A 22307-nucleotide genomic window follows, 5' to 3' on the forward strand; every position below is an offset into this window, starting at 1 on the left:
GTGTCCTGTCTGTTATTATAATACAGGAGGAGCAGACTCTGGTGTCCTGTCTGTTATTATAATACAGGAGGAGCAGACTGTGGTGTCCTGTCTGTTATTATACTACAGGAGGAGCAGACTGTGGTGTCCTGTCTGTTATTATACTACAGGAGGAGCAGACTGTGGTGTCCTGTCTGTTATTATAATACAGGAGGAGCAGACTCTGATGTCCTGTCTGTTATTATAATACAGGAGGAGCAGACTGCGTTGTCCTGTCGGTTATTATAATACAGGAGGAGCAGACTCTGGTGTCCTGTCTGTTATTATAATACAGGAGGAGCAGACTCTGATGTCCTGTCTGTTATTATAATACAGGAGGAGCAGACTCTGGTGTCCTGTCTGTTATTATAATACAGGAGGAGCAGACTGTGGTGTCCTGTCTGTTATTATAATACAGGAGGAGCAGACTGTGGTGTCCTGTCTGTTATTATAATACAGGAGGAGCAGACTGTGGTGTCCTGTCTGTTATTATAATACAGGAGGAGCAGACTCTGGTGTCCTGTCTGTTATTATAATACAGGAGGAGCAGACTCTGGTGTCCTGTCTGTTATTATAATACAGGAGGAGCAGACTCTGGTGTCCTGTCTGTTATTATAGTACAGGAGGAGCAGACTCTGGTGTCCTGTCTGTTATTATAATACAGGAGGAGCAGACTGTGGTGTCCTCTCTGTTATTATAATACAGGAGGAGCAGACTCTGGTGTCCTGTCTGTTATTATAATACAGGAGGAGCAGACTGTGGTGTCCTGTCTGTTATTATACAACAGGAGGAGCAGACTCTGGTGTCCTGTCTGTTATTATAATACAGGAGGAGAAGACTCTGGTGTCCTGTCTGTTATTATAATACAGGAGGAGCAGACTGTGGTGTCCTGTCTGTTATTAGAATACAGGAGGAGAAGACTCTGGTGTCCTGTCTGTTATTATAATACAGGAGGAGCAGACTCTGGTGTCCTGTCTGTTATTATAATACAGGAGGAGCAGACTCTGGTGTCCTGTCTGTTATTATAATACAGGAGGAGCAGACTCTGGTGTCCTGTCTGTTATTATAATACAGGAGGAGCAGACTGCGGTGTCCTGTCTGTTATTATAATACAGGAGGAGCAGACTGTGGTGTCCTGTCTGTTATTATAATACAGGAGGAGCAGACTCTGGTGTCCTGTCTGTTATTATAATACAGGAGGAGCAGACTGCGGTGTCCTGTCTGTTATTATAATACAGGAGGAGCAGACTCTGGTGTCCTGTCTGTTATTATAATACAGGAGGAGCAGACTCTGGTGTCCTGTCTGTTATTATAATACAGGAGGAGCAGACTGTGGTGTCCTGTCTGTTATTATAGTACAGGAGGAGCAGACTCTGGTGTCCTGTCTGTTATTATAATACAGGAGGAGCAGACTCTGGTGTCCTGTCTGTTATTATAATACAGGAGGAGCAGACTCTGGTGTCCTGTCTGTTATTATAATACAGGAGGAGCAGACTGCGGTGTCCTGTCTGTTATTATAATACAGGAGGAGCAGACTGTGGTGTCCTGTCTGTTATTATAATACAGGAGGAGCAGACTCTGGTGTCCTGTCTGTTATTATAATACAGGAGGAGCAGACTGCGGTGTCCTGTCTGTTATTATAATACAGGAGGAGCAGACTCTGGTGTCCTGTCTGTTATTATAATACAGGAGGAGCAGACTCTGGTGTCCTGTCTGTTATTATAATACAGGAGGAGCAGACTGTGGTGTCCTGTCTGTTATTATAATACAGGAGGAGCAGACTCTGGTGTCCTGTCTGTTATTATAATACAGGAGGAGCAGACTGTGGTGTCCTGTCTGTTATAGTACAGGTCATCAATATAAATCACTTCACATCCAATTTAAAGCTTTTGCCCTGCTGAGAATGGTCCTATTCCTTCTCGCTGCAGCTTTAAGTCACTGCATCATAATCTTCAGCGCTGCCTTCCCCTCAAATTAATTGAAGCCAGAATCCATTATGAAAGCCACGCAGCTGCCATACATCCCCTTAGAGCGAATCTTGTTTATTCTTAGATTGGCTAATCAGCTCACATGACGTTAAATACTGATCTATTACCGATCGATCACATGACTAAGAATGGATAAGAGGCACATGACTGAGAAAATATTAAACTTCACCCTGGAGATCATCTACCTGCTGACCGGAGAGGTGAGGAATTCTGGGAATTATATTACATGACATGAATCTTTAACTATCACGGGGACATAGCTGTAGAGGTGAGGGATTCTTGGAATGTTATTTTATTAGGATCTCTCTCCATACACAGGATTATACAGTAGTGAAGAAAGTGTCTGATAAATGTGTGGTCCCCAGCAGCCATCACTGTGTGTCAGGAGGATGGAGCAAGACCTGGAGCTCCACCATGGATTCACCACCTCACTCACTGACACCCGAGAGAACCAATGAGCAGAAGATCCTAGACCTCACCAACAAGATCATTGAGCTGCTGACTGAAGAGGTGAGCGCTGCTGGGAATGCTGGGATATTATACAGTAACACAAGGAATGATGTATCTGGGTGATGACTGTATCATTGTGTGTGTCAGGTTCCTATAAGGTGTCAGGATGTCTCTGTCTATTTCTCCATGGAGGAGTGGGAGTATTTAGAAGGACACATGAATCTGTACAAAGATTTCATAATGGAAAACTACCATTCCCTCACATCATCAGGTAAGAGGAGATGTTTATTGACTGTAATGGAGAGAGCAGTTTGGATGGTCACTTACATACCCACTAATCATCTGCTGATCATATACTCAGAATGTATTTAGTCCTTGTGTGTATTTCCGACAGATGGATCCAGTAAGAGAAATCCACAAGAGAGATGTCCCAGCCCGCTGCATTCTTTGAATTGTCCAAGGGAACATCACAATGTCCCAATGGATCATCAGGTAGGTGACCCTAAAATCTCAACAAACATAAAACCAGTCAACTCAACAAGTTTAGGGTACTTTCACACTAGCGTCTTTCTTTTCTGGCGTAGAGTTCCGTCCGAGGGGCTCTGTACCGGAAAATAACTGATCATTTTTATCCCCATGCATTCTGAATGGAGACAAATCCATTCAGGATGCATCAGGATGTCTTCAATTCAGTCTTTTTGACTGATCAGGACGGAGATAATACTGCAGCATGCTACGGTTTTATCTCTGGCCAAAAAAAACTGAACACTTGCCTGAATGCGGATCCTTTTTTTTTTTCCATAGGAATGTATTAGTGCCGGCATTCAAAATATGCAGACCGTAAAAATGTGAACAAAATATATAACGGATCCATTTCTCCAGATGACATACGGACAGACTGATCCTTCTATAAATGCTTTCTGTTTGCATGCAAATGCTTTCTGTTTGTCGGATCACTCTGCCGCAAGTGGGAAAGTACCCTTAACCTAAGATCTGTTTAATTTGTTTAGGTTGCCAATCTTTTTGACATTAAAGTTGAAATTATAGATGATGAAGAAGAGAATTACATTAGAGCTGATCAGCCAGGTAAGGAGGGGCAGACTTCTCTTTATTATGAATTTTATTGGTCACCTTGATACCCCCATCATCTGAAAATCACATATACACAATGTGGTTAGTCACTATGTGTTTCCTATAGATGGATCCAGTAAGAGAGACCCAGCAGAGAAATGTCCCAATACTTTGTATCCCTGGAACTGTGAAGAAGTAGATCACCATGCCCCTCAAAAACCTCAGGTAGATGGAGCTGAGGTGTTCTCATGTAGCAAACTGGGTTCATTGAACCAGATTTATTTTAAACGTTTCCTTCTTTGTTTAGGATAAAGATCTGCTTAATATTAAAGTTGTTGTTATAGAGGAAGAAGAAGAAGAAGAGGAGATGTATTTGATGGGCGATAGACAGTTTAAGGAGGAGGAAATTCCTTTAGATATGTGCCCAGGTGAGCAATTAAGAAAGTCACATACTTTCCATGTTGTATTCCCACCTTAGTCTCAGTAGAAACAATGGCAGAGTACCTGGCCATTGATGGAGCAAGGATCTTGTGGCCTTGAATCATTACATCTGCTGCCTCTGCCCAGTATCAAAGGGTCAGGGCTCTGTTTGGCTGGCATAGTATTGGGTCCATGGCTGAAGAGAGAGGAAACTTACCTGTCATATAAGTTTTCAGTACATTGTGATTCTGAAAGCTGTAAAAGATGTCTCCTTGAAGTAGGCCTCACTCTCTTGTTATTAACAGTGGTGCAGTAAAGTGTTTGCAACCTAAAGTTAAAGGGGTTCTCCACAAATGATTTAAAATGGTAGCCAGCAACCTGTCCTAAAATGTGAGCAGGATTGATTGCCACCACTTGCAGAACTGCCTAGGAGGGTGAGTGGACGGTAGCCTCACTACACATTACACTGCTCTACAATATATGGTAATGATGTAATCCTGCCTACGATATGCCATCATGGCTAAACAGCATGGCAGGAAAACTCACCAATGCGGAGTATATGTCAGTGCCAGAGTGTAGTGAGGCCCCGCCTAGTTAGCTGTACAAGTGGAGACAACTAGTCCTGCTCACATTCTAGGACACGTTGCTGGTGGCCATTTTAACTCATTCCTGGAGAACCCTTTTAAAGTGTATATATGTCTATCTATTCAGGATGGTTTTCAATACATTGTACATGGCTACATACACTCACCTAAAGAATTATTAGGAACACCTGTTCTATTTCTCATTAATGCAATTATCTAGTCAACCAATCACATGGCAGTTGCTTCAATGCATTTAGGGGTGTGGTCCTGGTCAAGACAATCTCCTGAACTCCAAACTGAATGTCAGAATGGGAAAGAAAGGTGATTTAAGCAAATTTGAGCGTGGCATGGTTGTTGGTGCCAGACGGGCTGGTCTGAGTATTTCACAATATGCTCAGTTACTGGGATTTTCACGCACAACCATTTCTAGGGTTTACAAAGAATGGTATGAAAAGGGAAAAACATCCAGTATGCGGCAGTCTACATGCGGCAAAAATGCCTTGTGGATGCTAGAGGTCAGAGGAGAATGGGCTGACTGATTCAAGCTGATAGAAGAGCAACGTTGACTGAAATAACCACTCGTTACAACCGAGGTATGCAGCAAAGCATTTGTGAAGCCACAACACGCACAACCTTGAGGCGGATGGGCTACAACAGCAGAAGACCCCACCGGGTACCACTCATCTCCACTACAAATAGGAAAAAGAGGCTACAATTTGCACGAGCTCACCAAAATTGGACTGTTGAAGACTGGAAAAATGTTGCCTGGTCTGATGAGTCTCGATTTCTGTTGAGACATTCAAATGGTAGTCAACCCAATAGAGCATCTTTGGGATGTGGTGGAACGGGAGCTTCATGCCCTGGATGTGCATCCCTCAAATCTCCATCAACTGCAAGATGCTATCCTATCAATATGGGCCAACATTTCTAAAGAATGCTATCAGCACCTTGTTGAATCAATGCCACGTAGAATTAAGGCAGTTCTGAAGGCAAAAGGGGGTCCAACACCGTATTAGTATGGTGTTCCTAATAATTCTTTAGGTGAGTGTATATAACACATGAAAACCCAGCTCTGTGTGCTGACATTAGACCTTTACCTTAAATTAAGTTTAACGTTTCCATAGATGACATATTTTGGAAGAAGAATTCTTCTTCCAGGAATAATCAACCATGCATGTCCATTATGTAGCAGTCTCATATGGTGGCTTGAAACGGCCTTATCCTTCTAGATCACCTCAGCTATTAAGAGAAAGCTTAGGGAGTTATTGTTTCGAACTAAAATTTTATTTATGTTCTCCTATCATTTGGCTTCATAGTTTTGTTTTTTTGGGTCTTCATTTTAGCAGGACAAATTAACAGCAGGAATATCCCAAATGTACATTTTATTTTACCAACAGATCATGAAAGAGAAGTTAATTTTACACATGATTCTTCAGGACAAAACCACGTCCCTTCAGATTTTCTTCCAGTCTTTCACAGTCGTGGTCTGTCATCTGCAAATGACAAAAAACATTCCTTTGACCCTACATATATTGAGGAAAAGGGAGCAAATCACAAAGGAGGCAAATTGTATCCCTGTAATGTGTGCGGGAGATATATTAAATCAAAAACCAGTCTTATTCGGCATCAGAGAATCCACACGGGTGAGAGGCCATTTTCATGTTCTGAATGCGGGAGATGTTTTACCCAGAAATGTGATTTTATTCAACATCAGAGAGTCCACACAGGAGAAAAGCCGTTCTCATGTTCTGAGTGTGGGAAATGCTTTCGGCGCAAATCGAATCTTGTTGAGCATTACCGAATTCACACAGGAGAGAAGCCGTTTTCATGCTTAGAGTGCGATAAATGTTTCACAAGGAAATCCAAACTTTTCAGACATCAGAAAACTCATCATGCCAACAAGAGGTTGTTCTCATGCTCTGTGTGTAGAAAAAGTTTCACACAGAAATCAGATTTTATCCAGCATCAGAGCATTCATGCAGCAGACAATTGGTTTTCATGTCCTGAGTGTGGAAAGTGCTTTACCAGGAAGTCCAACCTTGTTAAACATCAGCTGGTGCACACGGGGGAGAAGCCATTTTCATGTTCTGAGTGTGGGAAGGGTTTTATGAAAAAGTCTAATCTTGTTGAACATCAGAGAATACACTCTGGGGAGAAGCCGTTTTCTTGCAGTCATTGTGGGAAATCTTTTACGCAGAAGTCTAATCTTGTTACCCATCAAAGAATTCATACGGGTGAGAAACCATATTCATGTTCTAAGTGTGGGAAGTGTTATACTCAGAAGGCTAACCTTATTGAACATCAGAGAGTTGGCACGTGTGAGAAACAATTCTCTTCTTTTTCTGGGAGATGATTAAAAAAACTGAAAAGTTCCAGTAAATCCTACCCAGTTACTGGAGAATGTTGGTGGACAAGGCTCTCACACTGGAGAGCTGGGCTGGACTGTTGACTTCATGTTCTTTACTAACAAAATAGTAGCTCTACATGTTTCAGGAAAGGAAAATTACTGGAGACGACCAAATCTCTAATTTGGGGATTCGTATATGTCTCTCTATCTCAACTTCCTGGAGCTCAAATAAACGGTGCTCAACTTAACATGAGAAACCTTTTGTAATGATAAAGGGTTTTGCATCTTCACGTGGACTGACCTGACCTTTCTTCTACACATTGTAATATTCTGTAAAGGGGAAGTGATGGGGATGGAACAAGACAAGATAACGTTTAGGCTTGGTTTAAAAGCAGCTGTTTTGTGCAGCTGAAACCTCGCCTATCTGTGGTGGCCAATAGACACACAATTTTTAAAAACTATTGCATGCCCTTATCTCCTACCAAGACTACTGCAACATACTCTTTTGTGGCCTCTCATCTAGCACTCCTGCTTTATCCTCAACTCTTTTACATTTCTGACTTACTCTACCAGTACATCCCCACATGTAATCTCTGATCCTCACAAGAACCATCCTTCCTTGCTTTCCTCTTGTCTGCTTCTCGCAGTCATCTAGAAGATTTCTCTCATGCATCCACCATTCTATACTAACCCTGCAGCCACTATACCGTCGTATGAGCAGCTTGTACCCTCACTTAATGCCTTCTTCTCCCTTTCCCTTGTAGATTGTAAGCCCTCTTGGGCAGGGTCATCTCCTTCTCTATACCAGTCTGTCACTTAGTTTCTGTTTATTGTACTTGTTTTATATCACATATGTATACCCCATTTTTAGATGTACTGTGCCCTGAAATCAATGGTGCTTAAAAATATATCATAATATTATATTTAAAATTGTGGGCCATTGGTTGCCACAGGTAGGCCGGGTTCAGATGCATGCAGCATATGTGCGGCTTGACCCTTTAAACAAAGAAGACAATAGCTCCATATATTCAGAAGAGGACTAAAAGGAGTGCAGGGGTGGCAATAGTTTGAGAGACATGTATTAAAGATTATTTTCATCTGAATGTCTTATTTAGAAGACCCTTATTAATGATGAAGCTTTATATAAAAAAAAATATATTGTTCGACTGCAGTCAAGTTGCTTTGCCCCCTTTGATGGCAGTACCATACCAGAATAGGCACCAGATTCAGCAGCTAAGATGTCTCCAAGAAAAAGTCCAAGACTCATGTGATCTTCAAAATACATAATGGCCACTGCATGTAGGGCATAGATGGGCCAAGAAGGAATAGCAGGGCTCCATCTATGCCTCACATTAAGGCTAGTTTCACACTAGCGGCAGCCTTCTCCGGCAGGCTGTTCCGGCGGGCGAACAGCCTGCCAGATCTGTGCTGCCGCTAGTGCACGCGTGCCGCCGGAGGTTCCGCTCCGGCCCCATTGACTATAATGGGGGTGGGCTGGAGTTCCAGCGGCAGCACGGCAAACATGCCGAGAGGCGGCCGGAATGTGTCACCAAAAATGTTATCTGCCAGTTAAAACCAGTTAGCATCACATATCCTTTTTTTCTAATCTGTTTTTATTTTCTGATTGCAGATTTTTTTATTCTATTTCCTCAACATGATTATGGGGGCAGCCATCTTGCCTGAGCTGTTCTTAACAGCATTTACAAAGCATTAAGAAAATTGCTTTACGGCAGCCCCATGGGCCATAGACACGATGGTCAGGAAGGGACCTCATTGACTTCTATGGGAGAGTTTTCTAGACATGCTCTGTGACCTGTGCAGGGGGCTGGATCTCACAGGCTGTCACAGAAGACAGCCACAATGCCTAAGGAAGGCCTCGGGCTGTCTTCCCTGCCATTGGGTCCCCGTCACAGCAGCATGGCGGTCAGCGCTGACTGCGGCACATCAAGGATTAATGCTCCGGCATCTGTGTTTTCACCGATGCCAGAGCATACAGCAGAGGTCCGGCTATTAGTGAGTGTCAGACTCCTGCCGCTGATTGAGCGGGCGCAGCTCCTGCACCCGCCCGATCAGTCCGCCGTACATGTACGGTGGAGGTCCTTATGGAGTTAAGTGCTGCCGTAGCCTCCCAGGTTTTCCTTAGTAGGATCTCTGCTTTCCTATCTATAGGGTCTTTAAGTTGCGCTGAATCTTCAAATGGCAGAACGGTATGTTTCGCTACTTTAGCCACGGGAGCGTCTACTCTGGGAATGGATTCCCAATCGGCACAATCCTCATCGTTAAAAGGGTAGCGCCTCTTGATACCCCTAGGAATGAGAGATCCTTTATCTGGCTTTTCCCATTCTGACCTGATACATTTTTTAATATTGTCTGGAACTGGGAATACAGATTTTTCCCCCCAGCCCCCAAATATCTCCTCCTGCACCGACTTGAGCTTTTTAGGCACCTTCATCTGTATTGTGGCTCTAATTGCTTTTATAAGCTCATCAATGTCATCCGGATTAAATAGGAAACATTTATATTCATTATCTTTGTCAGAAGATGCATGCGTGCAAAGATCGTGCGTACGTGCAGCAATTCCAGATGTTGTTCTTTTCTTCTTTCAGCAGTAAAAGCTAAAATCGCAGTGGTGGTGCACCACAAGTCCCAGCAAGCAGCACAGAGAAGCACAGAACCTCTCTGTATGCAGTCACCAGCTAGAATGCCTGCAGAGAGGTTCAGCCCTTTTCTGTGCTGCTATAGCGCTGCCGTTGGCTGGAGCGTTGTTCCAGCCAATCGCAGCGCTGGCAGGGGACGCCAAACACTGGTGTCCCCTGCCTGACCTCGGGGGAGACTGGTGCTGACTAGTTCAGCACCAGTCACCCCTGTACAACTCCCCTTCAGCTCCATGAATGAATGAAAACCATCCGGAGCTGCGATTGGCCAGTCTGCAGAAACCGGCCAATGGCAGATCGGGGCTGCAGGGGGGCAGAAAAACCTCCCTGTGCCCCTAGTAAAGATGGCTGCCTGCCGTGCAGAGCAGCTATCATACCCCGGTCACCAAGCGATTTTGCTTGGGGATCGGGTGTACACTGCGCCGTAGCTGTACGGCCCTGGCATTTTAAACACAGTTCGCAGCGCCGTACAGTTGCGGCGTTGGTAGCAAACGGGTTAAACAGTCAGTGCAAGTGTGGGATTTTAGAGCCTGGAGCAATGATGCAGTTGAAGCTTGGCCCTGTCAATCAAAGCTTAGTGGGATTGTCTGTGGTGGTGAAAGTGGCAGAGTGATGGTCCAGTTAACTGCACTGCCCTACCCATGGTGCTCCTAAAACCACATTAACAGAAAGATAAAAATAAGCATTTCTCTGGATTTAGCTGTATTCACATACAGGCTGTTCCAGGCAACCTGGCAAATATGCTGAGGAGCGGCCGGACGAAAAATACTGCATGTAGTGGTATTTTTCCGGCCGCTCTTCAGCATATTTGCCGGGTTGTGGCTGGATCTCCTCCGGACCCCAATAAAGTCAATGTAGCCGGACTGCAGCCCTTACCTGCAGTATAGTGATCTGTATAAACCAAGAAGTAGCGCCAATTATTAGACATAGTGGCCATTGCGAAAACTGCAGGAGTTTATCTTTTTTTGTTTTAAATATATGGAATGCATGGTAAATTAAAAACGTCATCAAACATTCTTTAAAAATGTTAAACATAAAAAATTATTTAAACAGCAGATCATTTTCCTTTGACACATTTCCTTTAACTACAAAGTTAAAACTTACATTCATGTAAAATGCCTTTGTACACTGTAGCATTAACATTTCATTGAAAGGAAGGGGTACTAACCCAAACCATGAGAAACAACCTCATACCATTATCTCTCCTTGAGCAAATAGGATCTACGGGGGTCATTTATGACCAAATATATGCCCCTTTTTCTGTATATTTGTCGCAGATTTTGTTGCAAAGGCAATTCTTCCTCTTCCACGCCACATTAAAAAAAAGGGGGTGTGACGAGGCCCGTCTCATTTCTCATTTTCTATGCCAGTTTTCGGCGTAGAAAATGGTCTAAATCTACACCAGCATGGGAGCTCGTCTAGGCACCTCTTCATAACTTCTCAGGGGGATTAAGGCCCTTTGCAGACGAGCGTGTGCCACCCTGCGAGTTCGCAGCGCAGCTCCCGGCCTGAACTCCTAGCACTGCCAGGGTTGCACAGCATTATATTGATTTATGATGCTATGTAAACTTTACAATTCTGGAATGTATTGGATAACACTGGCATAACGCTGTCACTGTTATACAATACATTCCAGAACTGTAAGGGTTACATAGCATTATATTAATTTATGATGCTATGTGACCCCGGCAGTGCTGGGAGGTCAGGACGGGAGCTGCGCTGCGGACTCGTAGCGAGCGTGACAAACACTCGTCTGCAAAGGGGCCTAAGACCAGCGTTTTAAATAACCCCATATGTATTCTGGTTGGTAGTGTTCTCCTGGCATATGCCAGACCCCAATTCTTCCTGGTTTGACCATTAAGGCTGACTAGCTTTAGAAATTATATGCAACTGTACATAAAAGCAGATGGCAAACTATTGTGCTGAAAATGCAGGTGTATTGCATGATTGACCGACTCACACGTCCACATTATTGTTTTAATTTTGTATAGTCTGTCTCTGATCCATGTTTAGTCTGGCACGTGGATGTTTGGATCTTTGTTACAAACAATCCGACAGATGATTAGCTGTGTTCTGACCAATATTTACATATATATATCTTATTTGAATAGCTGGCTTCAGACTTCTGTGTAGCTGCTTGATCAGCTACACTGAAGTCCTGGTGCTGATGATGTCACTAGGGTGTCTTGTAACCTGCTCTGTGAGTTTGTGTGGTCTACCACTTTGTGGCTGAGCTGTTGTTGCATCTTCATGTTTCCACTTCACAGTACTAGCACTTGACCATCTCAGATCTAGCAGATCAGAAATTTCACACACTAACATCTGGCAAAGTTGGCACCTTATGACTCTGCCACGGTTACAACAATGGCTGTTTGGAAAACTGAATCTCAATAACTACTGAATCTCAATAATTCTCACAAGGTGTCCATATGCTTTTGGCCATATACTGTTTTTTAGTCTTTAAAGGCTATGTACACCTTTTGGGCATTTTTTTTTATTCGTGTATTGTACTCACTATAATAATATAATAATAATTATTATTTAAATTGGTCTTTATTTAAAAAAATATGGCATTGGTTTTTCAGTTTTTTCCATCAGACCAGGAACAGACGGACTCCTTATCTCTGCTCTCTGACTTCCTAACCACTCATTATAGCTCAGCTCTTATATTACTGAAAAGAATGTGGCTTAAATGAGTGTTTATGACCCCTCAGTAGTTTAGAGATAGAAGGTACCAGTCACACAGCTAGACAAACAGTTAACCCTTTGTGACAGAACAGCTCAATCTTTTTAATAAAGGCCAATTGGAAAAATGTTTTTTTTTAGCCAAAAATGAGGAACATGCAGTCATAAAAACAAATTGCCTCCGAAGGTGTACATAGCCTTTAAGCCATGCTGGATGATATGATACACCCAGATTTAGGAGAAAGTAGTAAAAATCTGCCTCGTCATTATAACTTTTACATGCATGAACAGAGTGAATTGTTTTTCATGTATACATTAGACTGTCTTGTATTAAAATGCAAAGAAAATACTTGGGAGGTCCAACCAACCTATGATGTATTTCTTCAACTATCCTTTTAAAAAACTCTGTAGTAACTATTGAGCTGGTTAACAATGGTGATTTTTCTGCATGGATGGGCTATAGAGAAATGTGTGAAGAGAGGTATATGGGTGATATTTGATCAATTGTTCATCCTTTAAATTATAATTTGTAGCCATGTATCATAGAAGTTTTGATATTAATGTATTATTAAAGTGAATGTAAGGTACAATCTGACTTCATTGTATTATTCAGGGTTTCAATAAAAAGTTAACTAGTGGTAGCAGCTGCCCCATAAAAAATTGTGTTTTTGTTTTCTTTTGTGTCCATTGACCATGCTGAGGAGCCTTGTGCCAATGAGCATTATCTTCATGACCATAAGAAAACAAATGCTGAAGAACATAAAGAAGCCTAAAGAAATCCATCTTCAGACTCTATTCTTTAGTATGGGAGCAAGCTTTCTCCTGAGAGAAAGCTTTCTCCATTTCATTTAGCATGCACTCTACTCCTTGTATAAGTCTTCACAGTTGCCATTGTAGATCATATTTAACTAAAAAACCAACAGCTTTTTCAGGAGTGCCCCCTGACTGAACTCATAAACAGATAAAACAGACCCCCAGTAAAGTCAGAGCTCTATGGTAGCAGTACCATGTTGAACTGTATCTGTGCCCTGAGTTGAGGTAGGCCACAGGTGCTCCAATGCAGTGACTTCATTATTATGTTATTATGTCACATAATATATCAAATTATGTGAGCATATTTTTTATTCATTTTAAATTTCCGTGGAAAGAACAAAAGGGGACATTTTATTCTGTAAGTGAAAGGCACACAAGGGGAATTTTTGCTCTGTGAGGAGCAAAAAGAAGGGAGCATAATTTATGTGAAGTACATAGGGGGCAATGTTACTGTGTGGGGACTTAAAGGAGGCACCATTAGTGTGTAGGCTCTAAAAGTGCATATTGTGTAGGGTACTCTTACTGCTTGGGTCACTATCCTACCGGCCAACAAATTGTGCCTGGAAGAAGTTATCATGGTAGCAGGGGCCGGTTAGAGATGTAAAGGCAGAGTCAATGACTCGAGTCAGATAATACGTCATAAAACTAATACCAAGTGTCATAGTACAGGGCACCATTAGCTACCATGGCTGTTCCCATCTGGTATTCATGGAAAAAGCATTGACTAGCCTTCGGTATGTCCATGACATTGTGGAACGAGTCCTATTGCCTTTTTATTGACTCGAGATGTGGTATTCCAGCAAGATAATGCCTGCCCAAACACTCCCTGTGCTACATAATGTGCTCTTCAGGGTGCCCAGCAGCTGCCCTGGTCAGCTTGATCGCCATATGTCTCCCTCATCATTAATATCTGGGACTGAATGGGATGAAAGGATATCCCATGTTCAGCTGCCACCAACCACATTGGCAGAACTACAGGCCCAACCTGAAAGAGCTTAGAATGACATACCACAGGAGGTATATGACTGTTAGCTTACCAAAGTGGCAGCCTGTATCACAGCCACCCAGTATTAATGTCACCCTGGCTCAACATATATCCTGATGCTGAACCCAAAATAAAGGGTGCACCACCTTCGTTGTGTGATCATTGACTAAGCACCCTTTAGCAGATAATACCTTTTCAGTCTCAGCTTAATTGTATGAAGTTTGTTAGGTATTCTTTGTTCATTTTCTGCTAGTGTATGGTTTTGCATGGTATGTATGTATATGTATGCTGTATGTGTTTGTATACGATGTGTATTTGTGTATTCTATGCTGCGTGTATGCATGTTTATTAGGGTCCATTCACACATCCGTATGTGTTTTACGGATCCGTGGGTCAGCAAAATACGGACACCAGCAATGTGCGTTCCGACACATCGCCGGCACTATAATAGAAAATGCCTAATCTTGTCCGCAATTGCGGACAAGAATAGGACCTGTTCTATTTTTTTCGGGAACTGAATTGCAGACCCGGAAGTGTGGATCTGCATTTCCGGATCCAAACAACATATAGTGTGGCCCCATAGAAATGAATAGGTCCACAATTCCGTTCCTCAAAATGCGGACGTGTGAATGGAGCCTTACAAGTATAAGCCTGTCCCTCACTGTCCATGATCTTCCCAGGAGCTGCTTTTGGGAGCCAAGGTTCATTTCTGAGACGTCTGTGTGGGAATCCGAAGACCATCTCCATGCACCACAGGATGTCCTCCTCCTCCTGTGTTAGGAAAAATGTAATTTTTATTATAAAATTTATTAAAAATGTTATTAAATTTATTAAATATAATAAGGATGCCCTCCTTTCCATTCCATGATGACTGGGAACCCCTGACGAAGAGAGTGGGCCCTGGTTGGTTTGAATCCTGATTAAATTTGCAACTCTTCCGGGCTCCAAGCAATCTTGAAGTTTTGTCTTCTTCTCATTGTCTGTCGCTAGTAGAGGCCTAAGCATGCCAGGCAGAAGAATCTTGATGGATGAGCAGCCAATACCACACTTGCATCAATCTTGACAGGACTTGGCTCCAGGTGGAGAGTAATTATTTATTTTTTAATGCTTTCTCCATCGCAACACATTTTCTCCTGTCTTACGCAACATTTAATGCTGAGTGCTGAGGTGGAAGCAGCATGAGGAGACCACACAGTGGCCCAATGACAAAGTCTGGAGGTGGCGGCAGCATCAGGAGCCCACAGAGTGGCACATTGACAGTGTGGAGGTGGCAGCAGTATGAGGAGGCCACCGAATGGTACAATCACAGAGTATGTAGTTAGCAGCAGTATGTGGAGGCCAGCGAGTGTCCAGGTTACATAGTGTGGAGATGGCAGCATCAGGAGGCCAGAGTGGCAAGGTGACATAGTGCGGACATGGCAGCAGCAGCATGATACAACAGAGTGGCACTGTAGCGTGGATATGGCAGCACAAGGAGGCCACAGAGTGGCAAGGTGACATAGTGTGGACATGGCAGCATCAGTAGGCCACAGAGTGGCAAGGTGACATAGTGTGGAGGTGGGTGGCAATGCTAGTACTCACTGAAGATGGTGGGTGAAAGAAGGAGCACTTCGCAACAGATGTTTGGCATCAGGCGGGTAACAGCATCAGAATAGTAGTTGAGGCAGGTAGCCAGAAGAAAACGGTCTCTTTTGTCAAAATGTTGGTGTGGCACCATGGAGGATCTAGTCTGATGTATCAGGCATTGGTGTGTTGAAATCCTGGCTCATCCACGCCTGATTCATCTTGATGCAGTGTCCCACTATGTGCTATATGTGGGCACTTTAAACTCTTGCTAATAATGCGATTCGTTACCACAAAGCGTGAGGAAATTCGCATTCGTTCAGAATCAAATTTTTCCTGAAATTCGGAACAAATTCGACTTCATCAGCTTCGATTCACTCATCTCTAATCGCAACAGTTGCAATTAGTTGTTCCAATGGCGTTTGTCCCTCTGTATAGCTGCGTTATCTCAACAGAACCGCACACAAATGCTGCACATTACAAATGCACTATATATAAATTATATTATAGGTATATCACACCCCTGCCTCAATCAGTTTTTTGGGGGGGCAACTGGTATATCACACCAGTAGAAATTATTTGTTTCAATGGCGTTTGTCACTCTGTGTAGCTGAGGTAACGCAGCTAAACTGCAAACAAATGCTGCACTACCCAAATGAACTATATAGAAAGTATATTATTGGTATATAACACCCCTGCTTCAGTTTTTTTTGGGAGCAACTGGTAAATCACACCAGTAGAAATTATTGGTTCCAATAGTATTTGTCACTCTGTGTAGATGCGGTAACGCAGCAAAACCGCAAACAAATGCTGCACTACCTAAATGCACTATATAGAAAGTATATTATTGGTATATAACACCCCTGCCCAGGGCCGTCTTTAATATTGATTGGACCCTGGGCAAGAATTTACTTGGGCCCCCTGGATCCCGCCTTCAGACACCCTAGCATGCAATCACGCCCTCCACCACAACACACAACACACAGTGAATGGGTACGCATCCGAGTCACCAAAACGGCGGCTCGGATGCGGACCCAAACAACGGCCGTGTGTATGAGGCCTAAGCACATGCAGTCTCAGGAGTGGTCCACACCACACCCCTGCCTTGCAGCCTCACAGGAGTACAGGACCAGTATCTGTACACGTATATATGGCATAATTGGGATGCACATCACACATGACATGACACAGGTCTTTACCAGGCTGCAGGCCAGCAGACACATTATTATTGCCACATGTGTCACATGCCACTACTGACTGTACAGCCATTCAGAGTTCAGACAGTTCACAGTTCCACTTCCTTCAGAAAAGCGAGCCTGCCGTGCACTCCAGCGACTTACAGATAGAGGCAGTGGCGTTGCTATGGCTGGTGTCACCCTTTACTCAGGGGGCCATCATGGTGTGGTGTGGACTGGTCATTTCAAAATAAGAAGTCAGCTCCAATCAGATATCTGCACATAGACCAAGACTCTTTTTTCTCTTTTGCACATAAATGGTTAAACTATATTCCTTAGTGAAAATGACCAGTCCACACCACACCATGAGGGCCCCCCTGAGCAAAGATTAGTAAATGTGGCCCTCATGATTAAAAACCCACATGGTGTGGTGTGGAATGGTCATTTTTACTAAGGAATATAGTTTAACCATTTATGTGCAAAAGAGAAAATAAGAAGTCAGCTCCAATCAGATATCTGCACATAGACCTAGAGTCTTGGTCTATGTGCAGATATCCGATTGGAGCTGACTTCTGATTTTCTCTTTTGCACATAAATGGTTAAACTATATTCCTTAGTAAAAATGACCAGTCCACACCACACCATGTGGGTTTTTAATCATGAGGGCCACATTTACTAATCTTTGCTCAGGGGGGCCCTCATGGTGTGGTGTGGACTGGTCATTTTCACTAAGGAATATAGTTTAACCATTTATGTGCAAAAGAGAAAAAAGAGTCTTGGTCTATGTGCAGATATCTGATTGGAGCTGACTTCTTATTTTGAAATGACCAGTCCACACCACACCATGAGGGCCCCCCTGCCCTGAGCAAAGATTAGTAAATGTGGCCGGGTGGCCCCAGGCCACAGTTCAGCAGCAGACAGAGAGAACCCAACCCCTTATGTCTCCTGGGGCTGGGGCCATCTCTATAATAATCCCCCACTAATTTATGAATGGGGTAAGGGTTAATTAATAATTCGGTGACCTGACCGACTGACCGGTCTAAATTTCTAATATAAATAAAGTCAATATGCGAATGCGTGCAGCAGCTCTAGAGCCTCTACCTACCTCCTCCTCCTGGCGCGGCAGTGGCAGGTCTGCCTGTGTAAGGTGAGTGAGTCACTGGTGGTCACGTGAGTCCGTGACTCACCACCCAATCCCTTTAGCTCCGGAGGCGGAGACTTAGTCCCTGCTGCTGGCTGCTCCGCCGCGGCGCCACTCACCACACACCCCCTTTACCAACCACGTGACGGCGCCGACGACGTGCTTGCTTGTGTAAGTTGTTCTGCATAGTGAATCGGGAAACGGAGCTCCCTTGGGCCCCCAGGAGCAACTGGGCCCGGGGCAGCTGCCCCTTTTGCCCTGCGGCAAAGACGGCCCTGCCCCTGCCTCAATCAGTTTTATTGAGGGGCAACTGGTAAATCACACCAGTAGAAATTATTTATTCCAATAGCGTTTGTCACTCTGTTTAGATGCAGTAACGCAGCAAAACCGCAAACAAATGATGCACTACCTAAATGCACTATATAGAAAGTATATTATTAGTATATAACACCCCTGCCTCAATCAGTTTTTTTGCGGGGCAACTGGTAAATCACACCAGTAGAAATTATTTGTTCCAATAGCGTTTGTCACTCTGTTGAGATGCGGTAACGCAGCAAAACCGCTAACAAATGATTCACTACCGAAATGCACTATATAGAAAGTATATTATTGGTATATAACACCCCTGCTTCAATTAGTTGGGGGTTTTTTTTGGGGGGGGGGGCAACTGGTAAATCACACCAGTAGAAATTATTTGTTCCAATAGCATTTCTCTGTGTAGATGGGGTAACGCAGCAAAACCACAAACAAATGCTGCACAATACAATTGCACTGTAATATACTTTCTATGTTAGAAAGTATATTATAAGTATATCACACCTATCGATAGCACACCTATACCAGTACTTAAAAGGACTTTTGTGGCCCTATTAGCTAGTGTTTTGTGTCCCTAACAGTCTGTCCCTTCTCCACACAGCAACCTCTCCCTACACTGGCACAAGACTGAATGTAAAATGGCACCCAGATCAGGTTTATTTATAAGGTAGGGTGTATGTGTCACGGATGGTGTTGCAGAAAACTGGAAGTTATAAATAAACATCCGACTGACTTGATCCCAAGCTAAGGAACATATGGGTGAGCCCTATAAAACCCCTAGAGCTCTCCCTGACTGCTTTGCCCATGCAAAGATCTTTATGATAGAAAATTGCATGCCCTCGTACCTAGACTGAGTGACACCTGAAAACCTTATAATAGTGAGGGGACACGACCACCGGCTCCCTGCACTTAATACGGAGGGAGTCAGGGTCACCTAGAATCAAGCCAGCACGGAAACACAAATAAAGGAAAAGACTTATCTGAGGAACCAGCAGTTGCAGCCTCTTGCAGTGAACACAATCCAGGAAGTAGTATAAACCGCAAAGTGAGGCAGTATGGGAGGGAATATAAAGGGAGGCAATCAGTGTAAATAGATGACAGCTGGGAGAAGGAAAAGAGATGACAAAGTGAAACCAAAACAAAGAACATCATGCAAGAGGTACAGAAGAACGTCTGCCACAGCTTCTCAGAGAGCTGGTGGTGACAGTACCCCTCCCTCTACGAGTGGACTCCGGACACTCAGAGCCCACCTTCTCAGGATGGGACCTATGGAAAGCCCTGATAAGACGAGTGGCCTTAATGTCGGCCACTGAGACCCACATCCTCTCCTCAGGACCATAGCCCTCCCAATGAACGAGGTACTGGAGAGAACCGTGGATAATGCGAGAATCCACAAGCCTAGAGACCTGAAATTCAAGATTACCATCAACAACAATCGGAGGAGGAGGCAAAGAGGAGGGTACAGTGGGTTGGACATACGGTTTTAATAGGGACCTGTGAAAAACATTATGGATCTTCCAAGTCAGAGGAAGATCAAGACGGAAGGCAACGGGATTGATGATGGACAAGATCTTGTAAGGCCCAATAAACTTAGGACCCAACTTCCAGGAGGGAACCTTCAGTTTGATATTCTTTGTAGACAACCACACCAGATCACCCACATTCAGGTCCGGACCAGGCACACGTCTCTTATCCGCCACACGCTTATATCTCTCACTCATCCTCTTCAGATTACCCTGAATCTTTTGCCAAATAAATGACAAAGACGAGGAAAATCTCTCCTCATCAGGTAAACCAGAAGACCCCTCTCCAGAGAATGTCCCAAACTGCGGATGAAACCCATATGCACCAAAAAATGGTGACTTATCAGAGGACTCCTGGCGACGGTTATTTAAAGCAAACTCAGCAAGGGACAAAAATGAACACCAATCCTCCTGATTCTCTGCCACAAAACAGCGCAGATATGTCTCCAGATTCTGATTGACGCGTTCGGTCTGGCCATTCGACTGCGGGTGAAAAGCAGAAGAGAACGACAACCGAAACCCCAAGCGAGAACAGAAGGCCTTCCAGAATCTGGAAACAAACTGCGTGCCCCTATCAGAAACTATGTCTGAAGGAATGCCATGCAATTTGACAATGTGATCAACAAATGCTTGGGCCAGCGTTTTAGCATTGGGTAACCCAGGAAAGGGAATGAAATGCGCCATTTTGCTAAAACGGTCCACTGCTACCAGAATCACAGCCTTCCCCGAGGAACGAGGCAGGTCCGTAATGAAGTCCATGGACAGATGCGTCCAAGGACGGGAAGGAATGGATAACGGGAGGAGAGAACCCGATGGCCGTGAATGAGGGACCTTGGCACGAGCGCAGGTCTCGCAGGCTGCCACCTCAACCGTCTTACGAAGAGCCAGCCACCAGAATCTCCGAGCAATGAGATCCACTGTGGCTCTACTCCCCGGGTGCCCAGCAAGGACAGTATCGTGGTGCTCCTTAACCACTTGCCATCTGGGCCATTTGCCCCCTTCCTGACCAGGCCTAATTTTGCAAAACTGACATATCTCACTTTATGTGGTAATAACTTTGGAACGCCTTTACTTATCCAAGTCATTCAGAGATTGTTTTCTCGTGACACATTGTACTTCATGATAGTCATAAATTTGAGTCATTATATTTCCCCTTTATTTATGAAAAAATCCCAAATTTACCAAAAATTTAGAAAGATTTGCAATTTTCTAAATTTCAATTCCTCTGCTTTTTAAACGGAAAGTGATACCTCATAAAATATTTATTACTTAACATTCCCCATATGTCTACTTTATGTTGGCATCATTTTGGAAATGTCATTTTATTTTTTTTAGGACGTTAGAAGGCTTAGAAGTTTAGAAGAAATTCTTCACATTTTTAAGAAAATTGCCAAAACCCACTTTTTAAGGACCAGTTCAGGTCTGAAGTCACTTTGTGGGGCCTACATAGTGGATACCCCCATAAATGACCCCATTGTAGAAACTACACCCCTCAAGTTACTTAAAACCGATTTTACAAACTTTGTTAACCCTTTAGGCGTTCCACAAGAATTAAAGGAAAATGGAGATCAAATTTTTAAATTTCACTTTTTTGGAAGATTTTCCATTTTAATCCAATTTCTTCTTTAACACATCGATGGTTAACAGCCAAACAAAACTCAATATTTATTACCCAGATTCTGCAGTTTACAGAAACACCCCACATGTGGTCATAAACTGCTGTATGGGCACATGGCAGGGCGCAGAAGAAAAGGAACTCCACATGGCTTTTAGATGCCATGTCCCATTTGAAGCCCCCCTGATGCACCCTTACAGTAGAAACTCCCAAAAAGTGACCCCATTTTGGAAACTAGGTAATAAGGTGCCAGTTTTATTGGTACTATTTTTGGGTACATATGATTTTTTGATCATTAATTATATCACTTTATGGGGCAAGGTGACCAAAAAATTTGTTGTTTTAGCACAGTTTTTATTTATTTATTTTTAAAGCGTTCACTTGAGGGGTTCAGTCAAGTGACATTTTTATAGAGCAGATTGTTACGGACGTGGCGATACCTAATATGTATACTTTTTCTTATTTATTAAAGTTTTACCCAATAATAGCCTTTTTGAAACAAAAAAAATATGTTTTAATGTGTCCATGTTCTGAGAGCTATAGTTTTTTTTATTTTTTGAGAGATTTTCTTATGTAGGGGCTCATTTTTTGCGGGATGAGGTGACGGTTTTATTGGTACCATTTTGTGGGACATACGCCTTTTTGATCACTTGGTGTTGCACTTTTTGTGATGTAAGGTGACAAAAAATGCTTGTTTTGACACAGTTTTTATTTTTTTATTTTTACGGTGTTCACCCGAGGGTTTAGTTCATGTGATATTTTTATAGAGCTGGTTTTTACGGATGTGGCAATACCTAATATGTATACTTTTTTTTTTTTATTTCACTTTAACACAATTATAGCATTTTTTAAACCAAAAAAATGATGTTTTAGTGTCTCCATGTTCTAAGAGCTATAGTTTCTTTATTTTTTGAGAGATTTTCTTATGTAGGGGCTCATTTTTTGCGGGATGAGGTGACG

At 43.2% G+C, this 22307-nt stretch overlaps 1 protein-coding gene across 4 annotated transcripts in view; it reads left to right on the forward strand.

Moving 5' to 3' along the window:
* LOC121005382 (gastrula zinc finger protein XlCGF26.1-like) overlaps positions 1-8106 on the forward strand; it is an 82396-nt gene extending 74290 nt beyond the window's left edge. Inside the window, exons 2-9 of one of the 4 annotated variants that reach the window (XM_040438100.1) lie at positions 2071-2206; positions 2325-2516; positions 2604-2727; positions 2851-2948; positions 3467-3542; positions 3655-3752; positions 3835-3955; positions 5875-8106. In XM_040438100.1, the coding sequence (XP_040294034.1) occupies positions 2135-2206; positions 2325-2516; positions 2604-2727; positions 2851-2948; positions 3467-3542; positions 3655-3752; positions 3835-3955; positions 5875-6884 (1791 nt within the window). In that variant the 5' untranslated portion in view covers positions 2071-2134 and the 3' untranslated portion in view covers positions 6885-8106. Of the gene's footprint in view, positions 1-1863; positions 2207-2324; positions 2517-2603; positions 2728-2850; positions 2949-3466; positions 3543-3654; positions 3753-3834; positions 3956-5874 lie in introns of those variants that run through there. The other 3 variants (XM_040438101.1, XM_040438103.1, XM_040438099.1) reach the window with 3 other exon arrangements.
* Positions 8107-22307: the final 14201 nt, after the last annotated feature.

The sequence above is a fragment of the Bufo bufo genome, chromosome 6 (genome assembly GCF_905171765.1).
Source record: "Bufo bufo chromosome 6, aBufBuf1.1, whole genome shotgun sequence".
Taxonomy (NCBI): Eukaryota; Metazoa; Chordata; class Amphibia; order Anura; family Bufonidae; genus Bufo; species Bufo bufo.